This window comes from Myxine glutinosa, chromosome 10, assembly GCF_964187855.1.
Source record: "Myxine glutinosa chromosome 10, kmMyxGlut1.1, whole genome shotgun sequence".
In the NCBI taxonomy this organism is placed as follows: Eukaryota; Metazoa; Chordata; class Myxini; order Myxiniformes; family Myxinidae; genus Myxine; species Myxine glutinosa.
The window spans coordinates 96,231,009-96,249,663 of NC_136270.1; the positions used below are offsets into that span (position 1 = coordinate 96,231,009).

The window sequence follows — 18,655 nt, forward strand, 5'->3', positions numbered from 1 at the left end:
TTGAATGAATTTACTACTATAATTCAGCTTTTACTCATGGCCGGAGAAAATTGACTACTATAATTCAGCTCGGCTTTTAATTGCAAGATGGGCCCGGCCCGGCCGAAGCGGCCTCGCCACCTCGCCTATAACCTTCCCAGGGCCCGCCCCGACATTTTTTGTATTAGAGGTTTCCTCCTATCTTTCACCGTTCAGGAGATTAGCTTGCGCAAACAAACAAACAAAAACTTTCTTTTATAATATAGAGAGAAGAGAAGAGATAAATCGGGATTTAAATTTAATTCAAAAATTGATCCAGACGTCTATTCTCTATATAGATCCAGACGTCGATTGTCTTTCAAACATTCAAACCGACAGAGGTATTTATTTATCACAGCATCTGTAGAATTTTCACCCCTTTACTCAACTCCGTTTCGCTGTTATTTGATGCAGCAAAAAGTCAACAGCTTTTAGATATTTAGATATGTGGGTGCAAGAAGTCGAGGCCAACTCCCAAAATGGGATTTATAATTAGCTGGCACATCATTCTAAAATATGTGACACTCGACGATAAATGAATACGCAAACAGGTTCAACTTCATTTCACTCATTTATTCCACGTCCAACATGGTGCCTGCCATTGGTTGCACATAGGATGAGTTAAAATACACAGAATGAGGGAGGATGGGAGGAGGATTAGCCGTTAGGGTTCAGGCCGACAACACAACATCCATTCAATTAATTAATTTAATTTTTATTTTATTAATATCAACATCTTGGAACTGGAACTTATCTGGAACACCCATGGCCCCGAGCATTCTGGATGAAAAATTATACTGTACAATCGATAACTGTTCGGCCACTCTCCTTCAAATTTTGCACAAGTGCTAAGATCACAGGGCAACTTCTTGAAATTTGCACCTGTACAGGTGGCACCGAGTAGTTCAACTGCTGACCCCTGCAAGAGGTAATGAAGGTGGTATAATGACAGCACCAATTCTGAAAAAAAATATCCTCAAAGTTCGGTGCATTTCCATATCTGTGTAGTTTTGTTGGTACTTTTTTATACAGTAATACCTTACCATACGTTGTTTCTCAACACACTTGTTTATTTTACGCTCCTTATAAATGATGACGGATTGATTTATAACCCCCGCTCTTGCAGGGCCCCCCTGAAACCCCCGCTCTTGCAGGGAAAATGGCCTTAAAATGCATGTTGTTGTTGTTGTGTATAAATCATGACGGAACCTCCCTAATCTGCTCACTGGCTTCAGACATATGCCAATGTGTTTCACAACAACCGGTCCAGACATGCTCCAGTCTATGACACTTCCTTCAGAGCATTAATTATATTTCATTTTTAAAATGTGAAAAAAAAAAAATCCGTTTTATATTAAATTAATGTAATGTGAGTGAATCAATATTTCACAAAATCCAACTCACTACCCAGCACTACAATTGGCCTAAATTTACATTCCACTCCATTAGCACCACTCCTGGTATTTAACTTGATGTGAGAGCACAGCAGATATTTGCACATACAGTACAGGACAGTACAATATGTACTGCATAAACTCTAATGCTTCTGGCCACCCTTCAAATTTGGATGAGATCCACTGCAACAGAGTTGTTTTCATGCCTCCAAACACAACCTTGTTGATCCAACCCATGTTGATCCATCATTGCCATTTTCAAAAATCACCTGAGACGCACTTTTTCCCAGACAGTAAAAGAAACGGAAGGTGAAATTTCTGAAATGTCTCCCACCCTTAGAGTTCTGGAAGAGGCATAACATATTTAATGTCATCAAGAATATCGACGAGTCTTATAAGTTGCATCTGTAAACCTCAACGATGTGTGGAGGAAACTCTGACCAGATTGTGTTCCTCGTTTCCAAGGGAGGATTCAAGGAGGCGATTTAATATGTTATTGAAACGTTGTTGAAATGAGCAGACAGCTGGGATTCGTGGACCTTGAGAAGGAGGATGATGACGGATTGCTCAAATCAAAAGGATAGGAGGTCTCCAATGAAAATAATGCACCCATGAAGGCAAATAGCTGTTGAAGATGCATCTGGGGACATCAAAGAATTGCCCCATAAAGCTCTGTTGACGAAAAGGTTTTCGGAGATCTTCCAACGCATCAATGCAAGAAGATGACCGAAATGTGGAAAGGAGCCTCCAAGTTGCAAGTGTCTTATCAGGGAATGCAGTGCTTCAAGGAACTTTATGAAGACAAACAAAAGGATGCGAGGCAATTCTTCCTTGATCAATTCTTCAAGAAGACTTCTCAGCCGAAGCCCGAGAACTGTACTGTACATGTATATACTGACATCAATACAACTGTAATACCTATTTATCCATTCATAAGCACAACTTTATCTTTAGAATTCTTATTTTGGGAAAAATTCTTGATATTTGTGGCATCCTTCAGGAACGTATCTCCTATTTTTACTGCTGTTCTTATGGGAAAACATGTTTCGCAACAAGCTGATTTGCGATACCCGGTTTTTCAGCGACATCCTGAGCGCATGGGCGAGGTATTACTGTACTTATTTCGTACTCAATTTTCACCTGTGGACATGGAAAGGTGCAAGCCATTCGCCGACACCATATTTCACTCCTGGATTGAGTGGCTACAAGTTCAGTTGAAATGAATAGCATTCAATTTTAAAACAATGTATTGTCAAATGCAAACAGTTGAACAAGTGTTAGAATATTCAATCAAGCTCGAGTCACATGTTCTAGCTTGCACGCATCAAAACTAGCAACTGAACACTTTATGCTGACAAAAAGAGGAAGCAACAAAAAGAGCACAAATCATTAGCTGGCTTGCCTTTTCTTTTTACAAACATATTTTAATGTGAAATGAAGCTGCATACTTTAAATAGCAGAAATGGCTATAATCGTTTTTTTGGGGGGGTTTTTTTTGTTTGTTTTTTAACACAACCAAACCATATTTCATAATATCCCAAAAACTCAACTAAATGCAAATCATACTACATAATTAAAAGCAAATACTTTATACAAGTTACAAAAGATTAGCAGAATGAGCTCAAACTTTGCTAACAAGCACGTTGTTACTGTTTTGGCAAGCCATCGAACAATTTTTTAAAATATTTCTAATATATAATAACAGTTGCCAAAAAAAAGAAGCAACCAATGTACAAACCAAAACCAAAATTCGAAATCAAACAGCGATCTTTGGGATTTGACAATTTACCGCAACCCTCCGGATCTAGGCAGAGCTCAGGTCTTGAGTTGAGGCATTTGTGGTTTCACATCGGAGAAGTAAACGTGGCTCAACGCAGATTTTGCCGACGTCCTCCGCTCTGGGTCATATTGCAACATTTGCTGGAGGGCAAATGTGGAGGATTGTAAATGACTTGCAAAGGCTAGCAGTAGAATGTCTAAGTTGAAGGAATACGGTACAACTTGGTTATTCTTCAATATAGTCATGGCAAGAGTATCATTTGCTTGGTGTTGGCTTAGCGGTTAGGGTGCCGGCTTGGGATCCTGGGTTCGAATCCCGATCGATCGCTGAATTAACACCAGGGGGGTTGACTCAGCCTGTCATCCTTCCGAGGTCGGCAAATTGAGTACCAGCTTGCTGGGATGAATGATCCCGTGTGTACACCGGGTTAGAATAGGTACACCGTATCCCTGCGCATTGTAAGAGCGTGACCAAGGGTTTGGTCAGGAAGGGCATCCGGCCATAAAAACATTGCCTCAAACAGGGAACCATGATTGTCATGGGGCCCGCAAGGCTAACCCCCGCTCTAGTGGGGGAAATGGCCTTAAAACGATCATTCATTCATTCATTCATTCATATTCAAGAGTATCATTTGCATATACACTCGAACAAACACAATTCCCCAAAATAAAAGCTTTCCCTTTGGATGATGCCCGATCACATATCAGTGACAAAGCAGCAGCCGGTAATGACTAATGGGCAGGAAGCTAATCCCAATAATCTGCATCAGAATATCACTTTCCATTACAATGATAATAATTTTACAGCTTTGCAAATAACTATTTCAAGGATCATTGTTCATACCTGAAGCAGATCACATCCATCAGCTTCAAGAGTAGGTACAAACTTGGCAACGTCCTGTGCCCCCCAACGTGGAAATGACTGTTTGTAATCGGGTAACTGACACACACCAGGCCAGATTCTCTCGTCAGGAGTGCCCAGTGTACGGAAGATGCGGAATAGTTGGTCTATCTCCGAGTCCCCAGGAAACAATGCACGGCGGTTAAGCTGAAAAGCAAAGGACACAGACACACAGGAGGGTTCCAAAAGGGAAATATTTATGTTTATCAGCACAACAGGATGAGGTTTTATTTTTTGTTTGTTTTTTTAAACAGACGTTTGCATTTGGGGTCATATATTAGAATTTACATGTAAAAAATGGGATATTTGAACGAACCATCTCCATCTCACCTTTCCGTTACACTTGTTGTCTTCACTCGCCCTTTATTTTACCTTCATTTTATCACTCCCCACCTTCATTTTATCTTTTTCTGTTATTTCCTCTTTCATTCTCTGCACATGTAATAGTAAAATGCACTCACTTTCAAGCAGAAAAACATCTAAAAATCAGCAACGTTAGATTAAACTATAACAACACACTTCAACATCACAGCCGATATGCCTCCACCCACATTATTACATCATTAGAATACTTGTACCAAGTTCGATTTAAATCCATTCAGCTGTTCTCAAATTCACATTTTTGCCTGACCTGACCTTTGACCGCTTGACCCCAAAATGTAATCAGTTTTTTTTTTTTTTCAGTTCAGTTCATGTGTACATCATTTTACATACCTGTACCAAGTTTGAATTTAAATCCCTTCAGCTGTTCACAAGTTATGACATTTTTACCTGACATGAGCTCTGACCTCTTGATGCCATAATCCCATCAGTTCATCTTTGCATCATATATACTTGTACCAAATTTGCTCAAAATCCCATCATTGGTTCATGAGTTGGCACGGCAACATAATTTTTACTTAACATGACCTCTGACCTTTGATCTCATAGTCCAATCAGTTCATCTTTACCTCATTATACAGTCTTGGCATATAATATAGAATATTTTTTTTGTGGGGGTGAACTTACTTTTCAAGATGTCTTAGAACCAAAAGTTCATTGGAATTATGTTGAAATTATTCTAGATTTTGTTAATGTGACCTTTAAAAGAAACAAAAACCACATTTGACATTTAGAAACAAATAAATTGATCCTTGAAAGTGATGTAAACTGATATCGAACTCAATTCACGGACAGTACTGTGTTAAACTTCTGTACGTTTTCCAGAAGTATCTCTTTATTTTGCACATTAGCCAAAAAAAATTTAAACAAAAACAAAAGTTAAATTACGACTGGGATTACGTACAGTAAAATAACAGTTCAGTACTTCGTGTAACCCCACGAGCATTCAGGAGAGCACGTACACGTTGAGGCATGCTGTTCACGACATTTGTCAAGGTTTGGACAGGAATCGCTTGCCATGCAGTGACAATAGTCTGCTGCTGGTCCAAATGGTCGATTTGACGCGTTCATTCTGCCCACAAGTTCTCTATCGGATTCATATCCGGGGACATGGCAGGCCACTCCATATGCTCTACACCACGGTCAGCAAGAAAGTGTTGGATCCTGCAAGCACGATGAGGCCGTGCATTGTCATCTTGGAAGACAAAGTTTCCTCGAAAGGCTGCACGAGAAAATGGAAGCAATGTTTCTTCCAGAATGGCCCTGTACTTGAACTGGTTCAGGTTTCCATTCAGAACAACCAGGTCAGTTTTGCCCCATGCATGAAAAGCAGCCCAAACGGTCACCCCACCACCTCCAGCTTGGACTCTTGGCACTATACAATCTTTGTTGTAGGCTTCATGCACTTGTCTGCACACTCTGACGCGGCCATCTTGACGATAGACCAGAAATCTAGACTCGTCACTGAAGATCACATGATTCCAGTGTCCTGGCTGCCACTGACGGTGCTCTCTGGCCCACTGCAATCGGCGCTGGCGGTGTTGTCTGGTCAGGCGTAGCTTTCTCAGGGGATGCCTGGCACGATAGCCTGCTTGAACCAGTCGTTGGTTGACTAGCCTTATGGATACAGGCACATTTGTCAGTTGCTGCCACTCAGCCCTAAGCCGATTAGCTGACTTGGTACGGCCATTGCGGACTAACCGGTGCAGCTGACGATCATCCCTCCTTGTGGTTCTGCGGGGACGTCCTGGCCTTGGTATTGGAGTCGGGACACCCCTCTGAGCATTTCGTTTCAGGATCTTTAACACCTGACCTTGAGTGATGCCATACTGCCGAGCAATAGCATGCTGTTTCATGCCGTAATTTCGTAAAGCCACCACTCCATGACAAACAGCATTGTCGAGTTGACGGACCATCTCCAGAGGAAGCGGCAATAACTTTTAGAGACGTGCAGCAGTTGTTTTCCACTAATACAGAACGCAACAACCCTTGTATACCCGACTGTGAAGCCAATCATCAAATGCACCTGTCCGTACATTTTGCCATGCCACCTGTGATATAATCCTGTTGTTGACTTCTTGCTGCGACAGACAATCAGTGACATGGTTCTTTTAACAAATAAATCACCAAAGTGTAAAAGAAACTCACCAGATTGATATACTGAGTAAAGAAAGTAAACCCAAGTCAAGAAAAAAAATATATTCCATATTAAATGCCAAGTCTGTATATACCTGCACCAAGTTTGACTAAGATCCCTTCAGACGTTCTTAAGTTATCACGGTGACAAAGTTATTGCAACTCAACATGACCTCTGATCTTTGACCTCTTGACCCAAAAATCGAATCAGTTTATCTTTGCATCATAATATATAATTATACCAAAATCTGGTGAAAATCACACGACTGGTTCACAAGTTAGCTCGGTAACAGAATTTTTACCTGACGGGACATCTGACATTTGACCCCAAAATCTAATGAGGTAATCTTTACATCATTATACATACCTGCACCAAGTTTGACCAAGATCCCTTAAGGCGTTGTCAAGTTATCGCGGGAACGAAATCACATCACGGCCGGACAGCCAGACGGACAACATAATGCCTCCGGCGACTTTGTCAGCGGAGGCATAATAATGATAAGGCAGAAACTCTGATAATAGATTCTTCGTTCATATTGGCAAGTGCCATACATACCATCTCAGAAAAGATGCAGCCAATGCTCCAGACGTCAACAGCTGTGGAATAGTACTTGCATCCCAGAAGGATTTCCGGTGCTCGGTACCATAAAGTCACCACCTGGAGGAGAGACAGTCTTGTCTAGCCAAGGCAAAGTAGACGTGGTGATAAAATGTGACGTGCAGGCACTTCATAACCCAAGACAGGTGTGTGTTAACCAAATAATGTAAGAAAACAAAATGCAAGGAAAGTGATAGCAGAGAATTCAACAATCGACCTCGTGGGTGTAAGTACGTAGAGGAAGTCCAAAAGCCCTAGCAAGACCAAAATCTGCAAGCTTTATGGACCCCTCAGCATTGATGAGCAGGTTTTGAGGCTTGAGGTCCCGATGCAGGATTCGGTGGGAGTGGCAGTAAGAGATTCCTTGCAGCAGTTGGAACATGTAGCTCTGGGTGGGAAGGGGAAAATGAAAAAACATTTGGAAGCAATATGTACCATGGGTATATATAGCCTTCAAGTTATTTATCTTTCATTCATTTGGTCTATTTCTGTAAAAGCTTAAATGCAAACAAGATACCAAAATGCAAAAGCTCAAATTTTCTGTGAAAGCTCCAGCATGAAATATAAACCAAAAAACAAACTACAAGTTCCCCACAATCATCAGAAAGTAAAAGAAAAACCAAAGCAATTCAGGTTGGCCTTTTAGAGTTCCCATTTGAACCCAGGGCACATGATGCCAATTTCCCTGGTTTGAATTCCCTTTCCAACCAACATTAAAGAAGTCAAATCAGACTTCTTTCAGGGCCATAATTATTCCCACGTTCTTGTGCGGTTGGCATGGGGGAAGTCTTTTGGCCCAAGTCTTTCACAAATGAGCTGGCCAGGCTGGACATTTAACCAAAAAGTTAGTGCATGAATTTGTAATTTGACCATGGTGCCGGCAATAGTTCACCTACACTTCACGAAGGATACCGTGGGATATTGTAGTCCACCAACCAATGTCAGCAGCTGGGACTCCCGGTTTAATGCCCATCCGACAAAGGATTCATTGATGAATGACTGATGACAGTTTTATAGCGAGGCGGGATTCAAACCCAGGCTAGGCAGCTGAGAGGTACATGTGTGTACCTTGAAGCCATCCAGCTAGCCCTTGTCAAATCAGACTGTATTATCGTTTTCGTCCGACATTTAATATTCCCACAAGTAAATTCCAAGTTCCTGTCACCTTCAGTCAATCATCATGCCAAGCCAGCCAGTTTGCGAAGGACCTGGGATATATGCTTGGATTGTTTTGTCAATGTGAATGACTTTGGCTGACCCCAAAATCAGAAGGGAATATTTAGGGCCATTAAAGTAGTAGTAATAATGTTTAGTCCCTTGTTACTTTTCTTAACAATTTACTGCCATTCCAAACAATCATACATTAATCCAATATTCCACAAATTATTTTTGCAAGATTGAATAAGCTGCATTGTGTCATACCAACATATTTCCTCCAGGATAATTGCAAATCCAGATTTAGCCAGGAAAATGATTGAATAAAACAGAGAATAAATAAATTAATAAACCTCACAAAAGCATTCGGACAAGTTCATTACCTCCACCACTGAAGGTGGACAGAGGTTAGATTTTAACCCCTCTTTGTCTGTGTAGGATATCTTAAAAGTTATGGATGGATTCAGACAGAACTTGGTGGAAATGTTTGGTGGGTGACGAGGACTAATTAGCTCGATTTTGGTTCAGGTTTTTGTATCCCACTAATCTGGCCTACGAGTGGAATACAAAACGTGAACTGTTCATCCTCGCGGAGGTATACACTCTACTGAGTGCTGTTCTAGTTTACTTATTTGGCAACTGTATGTTAAATGTAAATTAAACGAGAACTGCCATTTTATAACTGCTGGCAGTGCTGACTGGTTTCCTCCACCTTCCCGCTTTGATACAATCCCACTTTCATCGGACACGCTTGACACAAGACGTCCTCTTTATAACACTGAATTTAAAAAAAATTTTTTTAATGAGTGGTCCTCAGGGTCTTTGGAGGCCTCTGGTTCTTCGTGTTATTTTGGGGTATTTGGGGTATTTTGGGTTCTTGGTGGTCTTAAGGGACTTAAAGGTAAAATGGGTCTCAACAGTCCAAAGTGCCGAAAGGTACATTGCGATAGTACATAAGTAATAGACTACGTAATTAATAGAAAGACATCGGGACACGTGACAAGTGACGTCCTCTTTCAACACTGAATTCAATATTGTATTTTTAATATATATATATATATTGGGCTAGCGGTGTTGGTGTTGGGCTACACCAGGGGATCCCTGGTGTTGGGCTAGCGGCTAGGGTACCGGCTTAGGATCCTAGGATCCTGGGTTTGAATCCCGGTCGATCGCTGAATTAACGCCAGGGGGGTTGACTCAGCCTGTCATCCTTCCGAGGTCGGCTAATTGAGTACCAGTTCACTGGTAATTCCCTGCTTGTCGTAAAAGGCGACAAACAGGGTTGGCGGCAGGAAGGGCATCCGGCCGTAAAACATTGCTTCAAAAAGGGGACCGAAAAACAACAACAACCACGGTGCCCGAAAAAGGCCAACCCCCGCTTTGCGGGGAAAAATGGCCTCTAAAGGTGGTTATAATATATATATATATATATATATATATATATATATATATATATATATATATATATAAAGAGGTCCTCAGGGTCATTGGGGTCCTCAGCGTCTTTTTGGGGTACTCGAGGTCTTTTGAGTCCTCGGGGTCATCTGGTTCTTCGTGTTATTTTGGTTTATTGGTGGTATTCAAGATCGAGGCTCGTGTAAGAGCTAACATTAATCACAAAAAAAAAAAACGGACACATAAAACATAAAGAAAAGGGAGCAGGAGACGAGATGGGGAGAGAGGGGGGGAATCACACAAGTACAACATTTGAGAGCAGGGACATCTGGAGATCTGTGGGAGGGAGAGGGCTTGGGGGGAGGAGGCGTGGGAAGGGGAGTGGGGGGTGGGAGAGGTATAAAACACATGGACACTGCTAGGACTTCCAGGAAAAGTCGGTATTTCAAAAAAGTGGATCTGAGGTGAATCAACGGGGGTAGAAAAGATCAAGGTTTTGGAAGAAGGAAGAAAAGAGATGGTGGTGAACAGCTGTTCTTGGAGGGAGGAGTGGGATTGAAGAGAGTGAGGGAGTTTGTTCCAGAGGCAAGAGAAAAGAAGAATGAAAGAGTGAAGGTGAGCAGAGAGTCTTGGTTTTGGCAGTTTAACCATAAGACTGTTGCAGGCAGATCTTGTGCGACCTGAAGGAATATTTGGGGGACAGAGCCCAGAGAGAGCTGGGGGAGCAAGGCCGGAGAGGAGTCCATAGAAGACAAAGACCACCTAACTGCCTGTGGTGAGCGAGTGAAAGGCCCTCGGAGTTAGCTTCATCGCGGGAGATTCCAATGATTCTGAAAGCTTTGGTTTCAACAGCATAAAGACGAGCTAGGTGTGAGGCAAGAGCACCAGCGCAGAGGGGAGAGCAGTCTTCCATTGAGCTGCAGATGAAAGCCTTGTATGTGGTGAGGAGCTCAGGTGTGCCAAGGAAGGACTTCGCACGATGGAGGATGCCCAGTCAGCAACTGGCTTTGGAGGCCAGCTTGGAAATGTGGTTTTCCCAGGAAAGATCATGGCAGATAGTGAGACCCAAAAGCTTGAAGGAAAGAACTTCTTGGAGAAGATTGTTGAGAAAGTGGATGGGAGGGTTGTCCAGACGGTCTTTTCGGAGAGACATAGTGAGAGTGTGAGATTTGTCAGGATTGAAAGACATGTTCCACTTGTTTGACCAGTCTGTGCTTTTGTCCAGGTCTGCGGAGAGTGAGGAGGCTGCAGACTGCCGATCTGAGGGATGAGGTATGGAGCGGCAGAGTGTGGAGTCATCAGCAAAGAGATAGAGAGGATTTTCAAGTGAGTCAGAGAGATCATTGATGAAGACCAGAAAAAACACAGGGCCCAGAACACTGCCTTGGGGGGACTCCAGCCTGAACAGGAAGGGGAGATTAGAGAAACCCATTCAGGGCCACACATTGACTACGACTAGAGAAGAAGTCCGTAAGCCACGAGTGGAGATTTCCATGGATACCATCGGAGGAGAGTTTGGTGAGCAGAGCAAGGTGCCAGACCGTATTGAAGGCACATGATATGTCAAGGGAGACAGCTCTAATTTCTTGTTGAGAAGAGACAACAGAAGAAGCATGTCCAGAGTACAGTGACCTGGTCTGAAACCAAATTGATGATCAGAGATCAAGCCATTGGAAAATAGGAAGGATTTGATATCCGAAGCAATGAGGATTCCATGACTTTGCTGATACTTGAGAGCAGGCTGATTGGTCTGTAGTTGCAAGGTTCTGTTTTTGCACCTTTTTGTGTAAAGCGGTGATGTTGGCTGTTTTCCAAGCTGATGGCAGATGACCTTGAGCAAAAGAGAGGGTGAAGTGAACAGAGAGAGGGTGTGAAAGGGCGGCAGAGCAGGATTTTAGGACCCGTGGGCTGATGCCGTCTGGTCCAGTTGCAGAATCAGAGTCGAGGATTGACAAACTTCTCCACCTTGTCAGGAGAGGACACAGGGTCCAGCAGCAGCTGGGTACGACTGGCTACAGAGAGAGACGGGTTTGGCACACAAGATTTTGAGGCAAACACAGAGTTGAGGCATTCAGCTTTTTCACTTGAAGAGTCAGCTGTGTAGCCGTTTGAGGTAAGGGAGGGGATGGAGGGGGGAACAAACACCAGAAACAGATTTGACCAGACGCCACCAGGATTTGGAAGAGGGAGACAGATATGAGAGTTCAGTCTTGAGAGGAGATGGATATTGTTCCCTGGCTCTCCTGAGGGTAGACACACACTTGTTCCAGGCTTTGTAAAAGGAAAATGAGATTGCCTTCCATTGGATTTGCTTTCCAGGAGGTGAAGGCAAGTTGTTTCAGGGAGACTGCCTCACCACAAGATTCCGTGTACCATGGACGGGAGGAAGGGTATGACAACTGAAGACGAGATGGAATAAATCTGTGCATAAGAGAGAGCAATTTACTTTGGAAGAATTCCCAGGATGAGTTGATGTCAGAGGCAGTAGAGATGGGAGACCAGTCCAGATGATTGATGGCTACTTGAACACCGTTCCAGTTGGCCTGAGTAAAATGCCAGACTCGTCGACGCTGAGGAGGCTCTGTGGCCAGAGAGATGATGTCCAGAAAGCTGTCCACTTTAACAAGCATATGGTCAGATGAACCGATTGGAGCAGAAGAAGAGCAGCAGACATTTGCAGGGAAGTTTGTCATAACCAAGTCTAGAAGACAAGACGCTCCGTTGACTGAGGTCCGGGTCGGGAAATTGACAGATTGTGTCAGTCCCAGTTGGTCGCAGAAGTCCTTTGCTGAGGTGCCATGGCTGGTGAGAGGTACCCACACCCAGCCAACTGGCATGATGACAGTTGCAATCACCACATATGAAGAAGAGAGAGTTGGGATGAGTAGATAGAAGTTGGTCGTAGATGGAGTCATCACTGTTTGGTGGATGGTACAACACACATATGAACAAAAGCTGGGAGCAAAAGGTGGGAGCAAAGGGGAAGCCGTAGCCAGAGGTACTCCAGGGGGTGAGGTGGAGAGAGGGCAGTGCAGGGAGAGTGAGCAAGAGAGTTTTTGATAAAGATAGCAACCCCACCTCCAGGACGAGGCTCAGGTCTATCATACCGGAGGAGGGAGTAACCAGGGAGAGATATTAAGGATTCAGAGACATCTTGAAGGAAGAAAGTTTCTGTTAAGCAGATCAAGTCTGGTTTGTCAGAAGCAACCTGTATGGAGAGATCAATCAGGTTTGAGTGAAGGCCCCGGATGTTTGAGGTCCATACCGTCAAGGAAGAGGAAGGGGGAGCATCGGATACAGGACAGGGAAGGGGCGGGGTAGGGTAAGATGAGGAAGAGGAGGAGGAGGTAGGGAGAACTGTTGATAGTGTGTGAGAGATTTCAGAAGAGCTAGGAGAAAGGGAAGGATGAGGAGGATAAAAGGTTTGATGGTGATTGGGTGAGGCACAGTGAGGTGTTGTTTGAGGAGGGCAGAGCGAGGAACAAGGTTGGAGGAGATGGAGGTGAGAATGGAGAGGAAGCGGGGAGGCCGCTTTGAGGAGGAGGGGTGGGAGGGGAGAATTGGAGAAAAAAAGGAGGGTGGGGAGATTTGACGGGGAGGGGAGAGGAGGGAATTTCGGAGGAGCTCGGGTGAGGAGGGAGTTTGGGAGGGGAGAGGTGAGGGGGGAGTTGAGGAGGCGAGGGGTGAGGAGCAAGTTTAGGAGGGGGGGGGAGTTTAGGAGGATGGGGCAAGGAGGATGATTTGAAAGGGATGGGCGAGGGGGAGTTTAGGAGGGGAGGGATGAGTTTTGATTTTCGAAAGTGTTCGACGATTAATGGAAAACGGAAAACGAACATTTATTGCAAAATGAGTTTCTTGTGATTTTCGAGTCAGAGATCCGTTTGAAAACGTTGGAGGAGGGGTGGAATGCAGGTGAGTTTAGGGAATGCAGGAAGGAAGAACTGGAAGAGATTGAATTTTTATTTGAAATGAAGAGATTTGGTCAGCAAATTGAAAGCAACCTTTTAAAGAAGAAGTAAATAAAGTGTGTTTATAATGTACAGCAGAATACAACACTTCAGGGGAAAGTTTAAACATTTTTAAACTAAACCGTGAAAACTATCTGGGGAAATTCCCTAAATGAGGGCATGAAGGATTCCTCAGGGGGATTAATGATTCCAGCACAGGTTCAGAATCAGGAACAGAGGAATAGGAGATTGACAGCCAGGAGAGCAGAGAACGAAGGAACAGGGAGGTGTACAAGCAAATGTGTTAGTACGGGAGGAGAGGCCTACTTTTTAAATTATTCGTTAAAATGTTTTTTTGAAGGTTTGGTGAAAGTGGATCAGAGGAACAAGGAGAAAGTTGGAGTATGGTGAAAACTAGAATTGGAAAGGTGTCAACTGGAGAGGATTGAGTTCTGAAGGAAGGAGAGAAAAAAAAATGGGTGGGGCGAAACACGTGGTCGAAGAACGAACGAACACGAACAAAGAAGGAAAAATGATTTTTTTTTTTGGAGCTTTTTTATTATTTTGAATTAAGACTTTAAACAAAGGGTAAGATGTTCGGGGAAGTATGGGGTGAAAAGAAAGACTGGAAAAAACAGTGAGAGAACCAAAGTAAATGGACCACAAACGACCGCCAAGAGGAGACAACAAAGCCTCGAGGGACCAGGCCTGAAAAACGCGGCAGGAAACAACCGACGATTGTTTCCAGGTATGCACGATTTACACCGAGATCTTCCGAGAAACACACAAGTAGGCACACGCACCGGAAAATAAAAATAGTTTTGACAAAATTACAAACGGGGAAAAATACTTAACTTTGAAAGCGTGGAGAGCTTAACGAGTCATGGGGGGGGGTCTTTGAAGGTCCAATGTGTCTCAACAGTCCAATGGGTCAAAAGGTACATTCTGAGTGTACATAATTAAGACGTACGTATTTAAGAGAGGATGCCACTGACTTCAAACAGCACATCCTTCATAGATATACTGAAAAGTCAAATGGCTGGGCAGTCGCCGACTGGGCATCCTCCGTCGTGCGAAGTCCTTCCTTGGCACACCTGAGCTCCTCACCACATACAAGGCTTTCATCCGCAACTCAATGGAATACTGCTCTCCCCTCTGGGCTGGTGCTCCTGCCTCACACCTAGCTCGTCTTCACGCTGTTGAAACCAAAGCATTCAGAATCATTGGAATCTCCCACGATGAAGCTAACTCCAAGGGCCTCTCACTCACTCACCGCAGGCAGGTTGGTGGTCTTTCCGTCTTCTACCGACTCCTCTCTGGCCTTGCCCCCCCCAGCTCTCTCTGGGCTCTGTCCAGCAAATATTCCTACAGGTCGCACAAGATCTGCCTGCAACCCTCTTATGGTTAAACTGCCAAAATCAAGACTCTCTGCTCACCTTCACTCCTTCATTCCTCTTTTCTCCCACCTCTGGAACAAACTCCCTCACTCTCTTCAATCCCACTCCACCCTCCAGGTCTTTAAAACAGCTGTTCACCACCATCTCTTATCTTCCCCCATCCAAAACCTTGATCTTTTCTATCCCCGCTAATTTCACCCCAATTCCACTTTTTTGAAATACCAACTTCTGTCTTGGAAGTCCTTGGTGTCCTTGTGTTTTATACTTCTCTCACCCTCCCCCCCCCCCCCCCCCCCGTTCCCACGCCTCCTCCCCACAAGCCCTCTCCCTGCCACACATCTCCCTGCTCTTAAATGTTGTGTGCTCTCAAGTGTTTGTGTGCTTCCCCTTCTCTTGTCTTCCGCTCCCTCTTTTTATATATTTTGTTTGTCTGGTTGATTTGTTTGTGAAGTAAATGTCAGCTCTTTCACGAGCCTCGATTCAGTATACAAAAAAAAAGAAAAAGATAACATATAGAGGTTCTTCTTCTTCAAACAATAACATCTGGTGGCTGCCAAACTAAGACCAATCATGTTTAAATTTTAAACACTTTTTCCCCTTGATGACAGCTACATTACATTAAAGTTTCACGTCGATCAATGCAGCGGTTCAAGAGATGGATGCTTTTTTTAGATTTTCATCAAATTATTTTTTGTGGCAAAACCATGGGACTTATGGCAACTTCCCAAATAACATTTTAACTTCCCGACATGGGGAACATTTCGATAAAGTTTCCACTCGATCATTTCAAAAATTAGGGAGGAGATAGGTTTTATCTTCAAAACGTCATAACTCCTTTATGCTTCAAAATGTTATTACTCCGAAACCATGTGACCTATGACATCACGGCCGGACGATCATTTGTTAGTCTTGGGCATGTGATCAATAGTGATCATGCATGCAAAGTTTGAGCTCAATCTGTTTAGCTGTTTCAGAGAAAAAGGGTTTTTAGTGTTTTTCACAAAAAAAAAAAACAATATGGCGGCAGAACCATGCGACGTATGACATCAAAAAAAATTGGATTATGAATTATTTTTTCACTTAGGTCATGCACAAACAATATAATCGTGGCATCAAGGGTTCTATTTGTCGAATTCCAACCTTGTAACGTTAACACTTTTAATATCCTAAATAAACATTTTTTGGTCCCAATGCAGAGTCCTTTAGAATGAGTCACGATTCCATTTTTCCCATTTGGCCGTTTCAGAGATATTGAGGGGCAAATTTGAAGTTTTTTTCCCCCCAAGATGGCGTCAATACCACGTGACCTATGACGTCATAATTGCCAGTAAAAATTATACAGGTCTAGCCAATCACTTGGTGAAAATTTCGTGCCAGAATAAACTATAGTAAAAGCAATACAATGGAGAGGAAACCTAATGATCGGAACAGTAATTAGGAATTTGAGGAAACCTAATTAGGAATTTGGCCTGCCATTACATCATTACTGAGGCAGGCTCTGCTGTTGCTGTATCCCTGCATATTTGGATAGGAATGTAGTTGCACAAAACTAGCAGTTCGCATTGACGACACAAGGTAATAAAAACAATTTAACCGGCGTAAAGGATCAAAAAGTGCAAACCTTTTTGGCTTTACCGTCAAAGCAAAATAGCATTAGACTTAGAGGGGAAAGGTCTTTCGCTCTGATCAAGGGTGAAGCCTGAAACATCAGTGTCTCATGATCTGTTAACGATAACTCCGACCATTTTATTTTCACATTTGAATAGCAATTTGGCGAGAGTACCAGAACACCATAGCTTGCTCTTGAGACCATGGGATCATAAACGTCTACAAACAAATTCTAGCAGACAGGAATCCAGCTTAGTGTCTATCTGATAGACAGTGTTCTCATTGATGCAACACCCTACTTGTGAAGGGTCACAGTTCATAGTCAGATAGGCTGGCCCTTAGCTAGAACCAGCCTCTCCCATCTTTTTGACAGGAGAATCTTTACAATGACAGCTGGTGGGAGGCATGAAATTTGGTAGAAGTGAAAACACAATCGTCATTTTAACTGTGTACAGGTCATATTACTCAATTAGATTGTTAAAATTAACAACGTGGGTGTAAATGTGTGGGTGGGTAACATGGGTGTAAAAGTTTGAGGTATTTTTGTTTTAACTTCGAGGTTTATTAATGGCAGCGTCACGAGGAGTTTCGCTTATGCGACAACTTTACCATTTTCAAATCGGAAATCCTGTCTCCATGGTGACTTGTCTAGTATCTCTGTCCAATGCAAATTAGTATCCATAACATTCACGACATCACCCTCAACTCGAAATATGACAATTTTTTAAATGTTAAACATGCAATGTGGTTACTTCTGTGTAGTTAAATCATAATATCAACCAATTAATACAAATCCTATTTCATTAAAATCCATTTTGGTTGAGGTTGAAATATTCTACGCAAATGGTATGTCGATGTATTAAGGGGAAGAAAAGAAAAAAGAAGGAAAATAAAATAAAATAAAAGCCACCCTGTTTGGAGAATGCTGGAAGTAGTTATCGTGACAAAATGGCCCTCACATCTGCTAACGATACCCCAAGGATAAAAAGTGAAGCGACTTTGTATGGAAATTGAAGTTTTACTTGTTTAGACCACGACAGTTATCTAATATCTCATGCTTCATGAAGCACACAAATCAGTCGGTGACTCGGACTCGAATCGCAAAATTTGTAGAAGACAAATTAGATTTAGGATTGTCTGGGGACATGCAACTCGAGTTTATGATAACCTACAGACAATGTTTGGAAAATAATCTTTGAATAAACGGAATTAAAACAGTGTTTAAAATAAATGGTAAATCGTGTTCAGTCATGGGCGGTTCAGTCAATGACGTATACCATGTACATGTGCAGCACATCAGCGCTCACGGCCACCGAGTCGCATACCGCTCTCGCCACTATGGTTAAAGGGCGTGTCCACTCTCCAGACAGCACACCACATCCATGCGGTAACCACCAGTCTTAACATACAACAACAAACAGGCATTTTAAGGCCATTTTCCCTGCTAGAGCAGGGGTTAGCCTTGCAGGCCCCATGACAATCTTCTCAATTTTGCCATATATTCTGCATCTCCCCTTGTTAACCCCCTGGCCCGCATTTCTTCTTCCACCACCTTTAGGCAAGTCTCGCTCGGTCTTCCCCGTCCTCTACTTCCTTCGACATTCCTTTCCATCACTCTTCTCAACCAGTCACTTTCATCCTTCCTCATCCTCATCCTTCGACATTCATTTCCATTACTCTTCTCAACCAGTCACTTTCATCCTTCCTCAACACATGACCAAACCATCTCAACCTGTTCATCTTCACAGCATCCATCACAGGCTCTATTCCCATCATCTTTCGCAATTCATCATTTGTCTTCCTCTCTCTCAACGATACTCCACACATCCACCGAACCATTCGCATTTCCAACCTTTCCAGCCTTCATTGCTGCTCCACATAACCAGTGGTAACTTCGTAACCAGACTTACCATGAGAAAATATTATTCAAACAATGAACATCAGTG

At 43.0% G+C, this 18,655-nt stretch overlaps 1 protein-coding gene across 4 annotated transcripts in view; it reads right to left on the reverse strand.

Moving 5' to 3' along the window:
• Positions 1 to 576: 576 nt before the first annotated feature.
• CDK2 (cyclin dependent kinase 2) overlaps positions 577 to 18,655 on the reverse strand; it is a 38,865-nt gene continuing 20,786 nt past the window's right edge. For all 4 annotated transcript variants that reach the window (XM_068126439.2, XM_068126440.2, XM_068126443.2 and 1 more), the window contains exons 5-8: positions 7,425 to 7,595; positions 7,166 to 7,267; positions 4,036 to 4,239; positions 577 to 3,332 (exon numbers count right to left, since the gene is read on the reverse strand). In XM_068126439.2, coding sequence (XP_067982540.1) covers positions 3,228 to 3,332; positions 4,036 to 4,239; positions 7,166 to 7,267; positions 7,425 to 7,595 — 582 coding nt within the window. In that variant the 3' untranslated portion in view covers positions 577 to 3,227. The remainder of the gene's footprint in view (positions 3,333 to 4,035; positions 4,240 to 7,165; positions 7,268 to 7,424; positions 7,596 to 18,655) is intronic.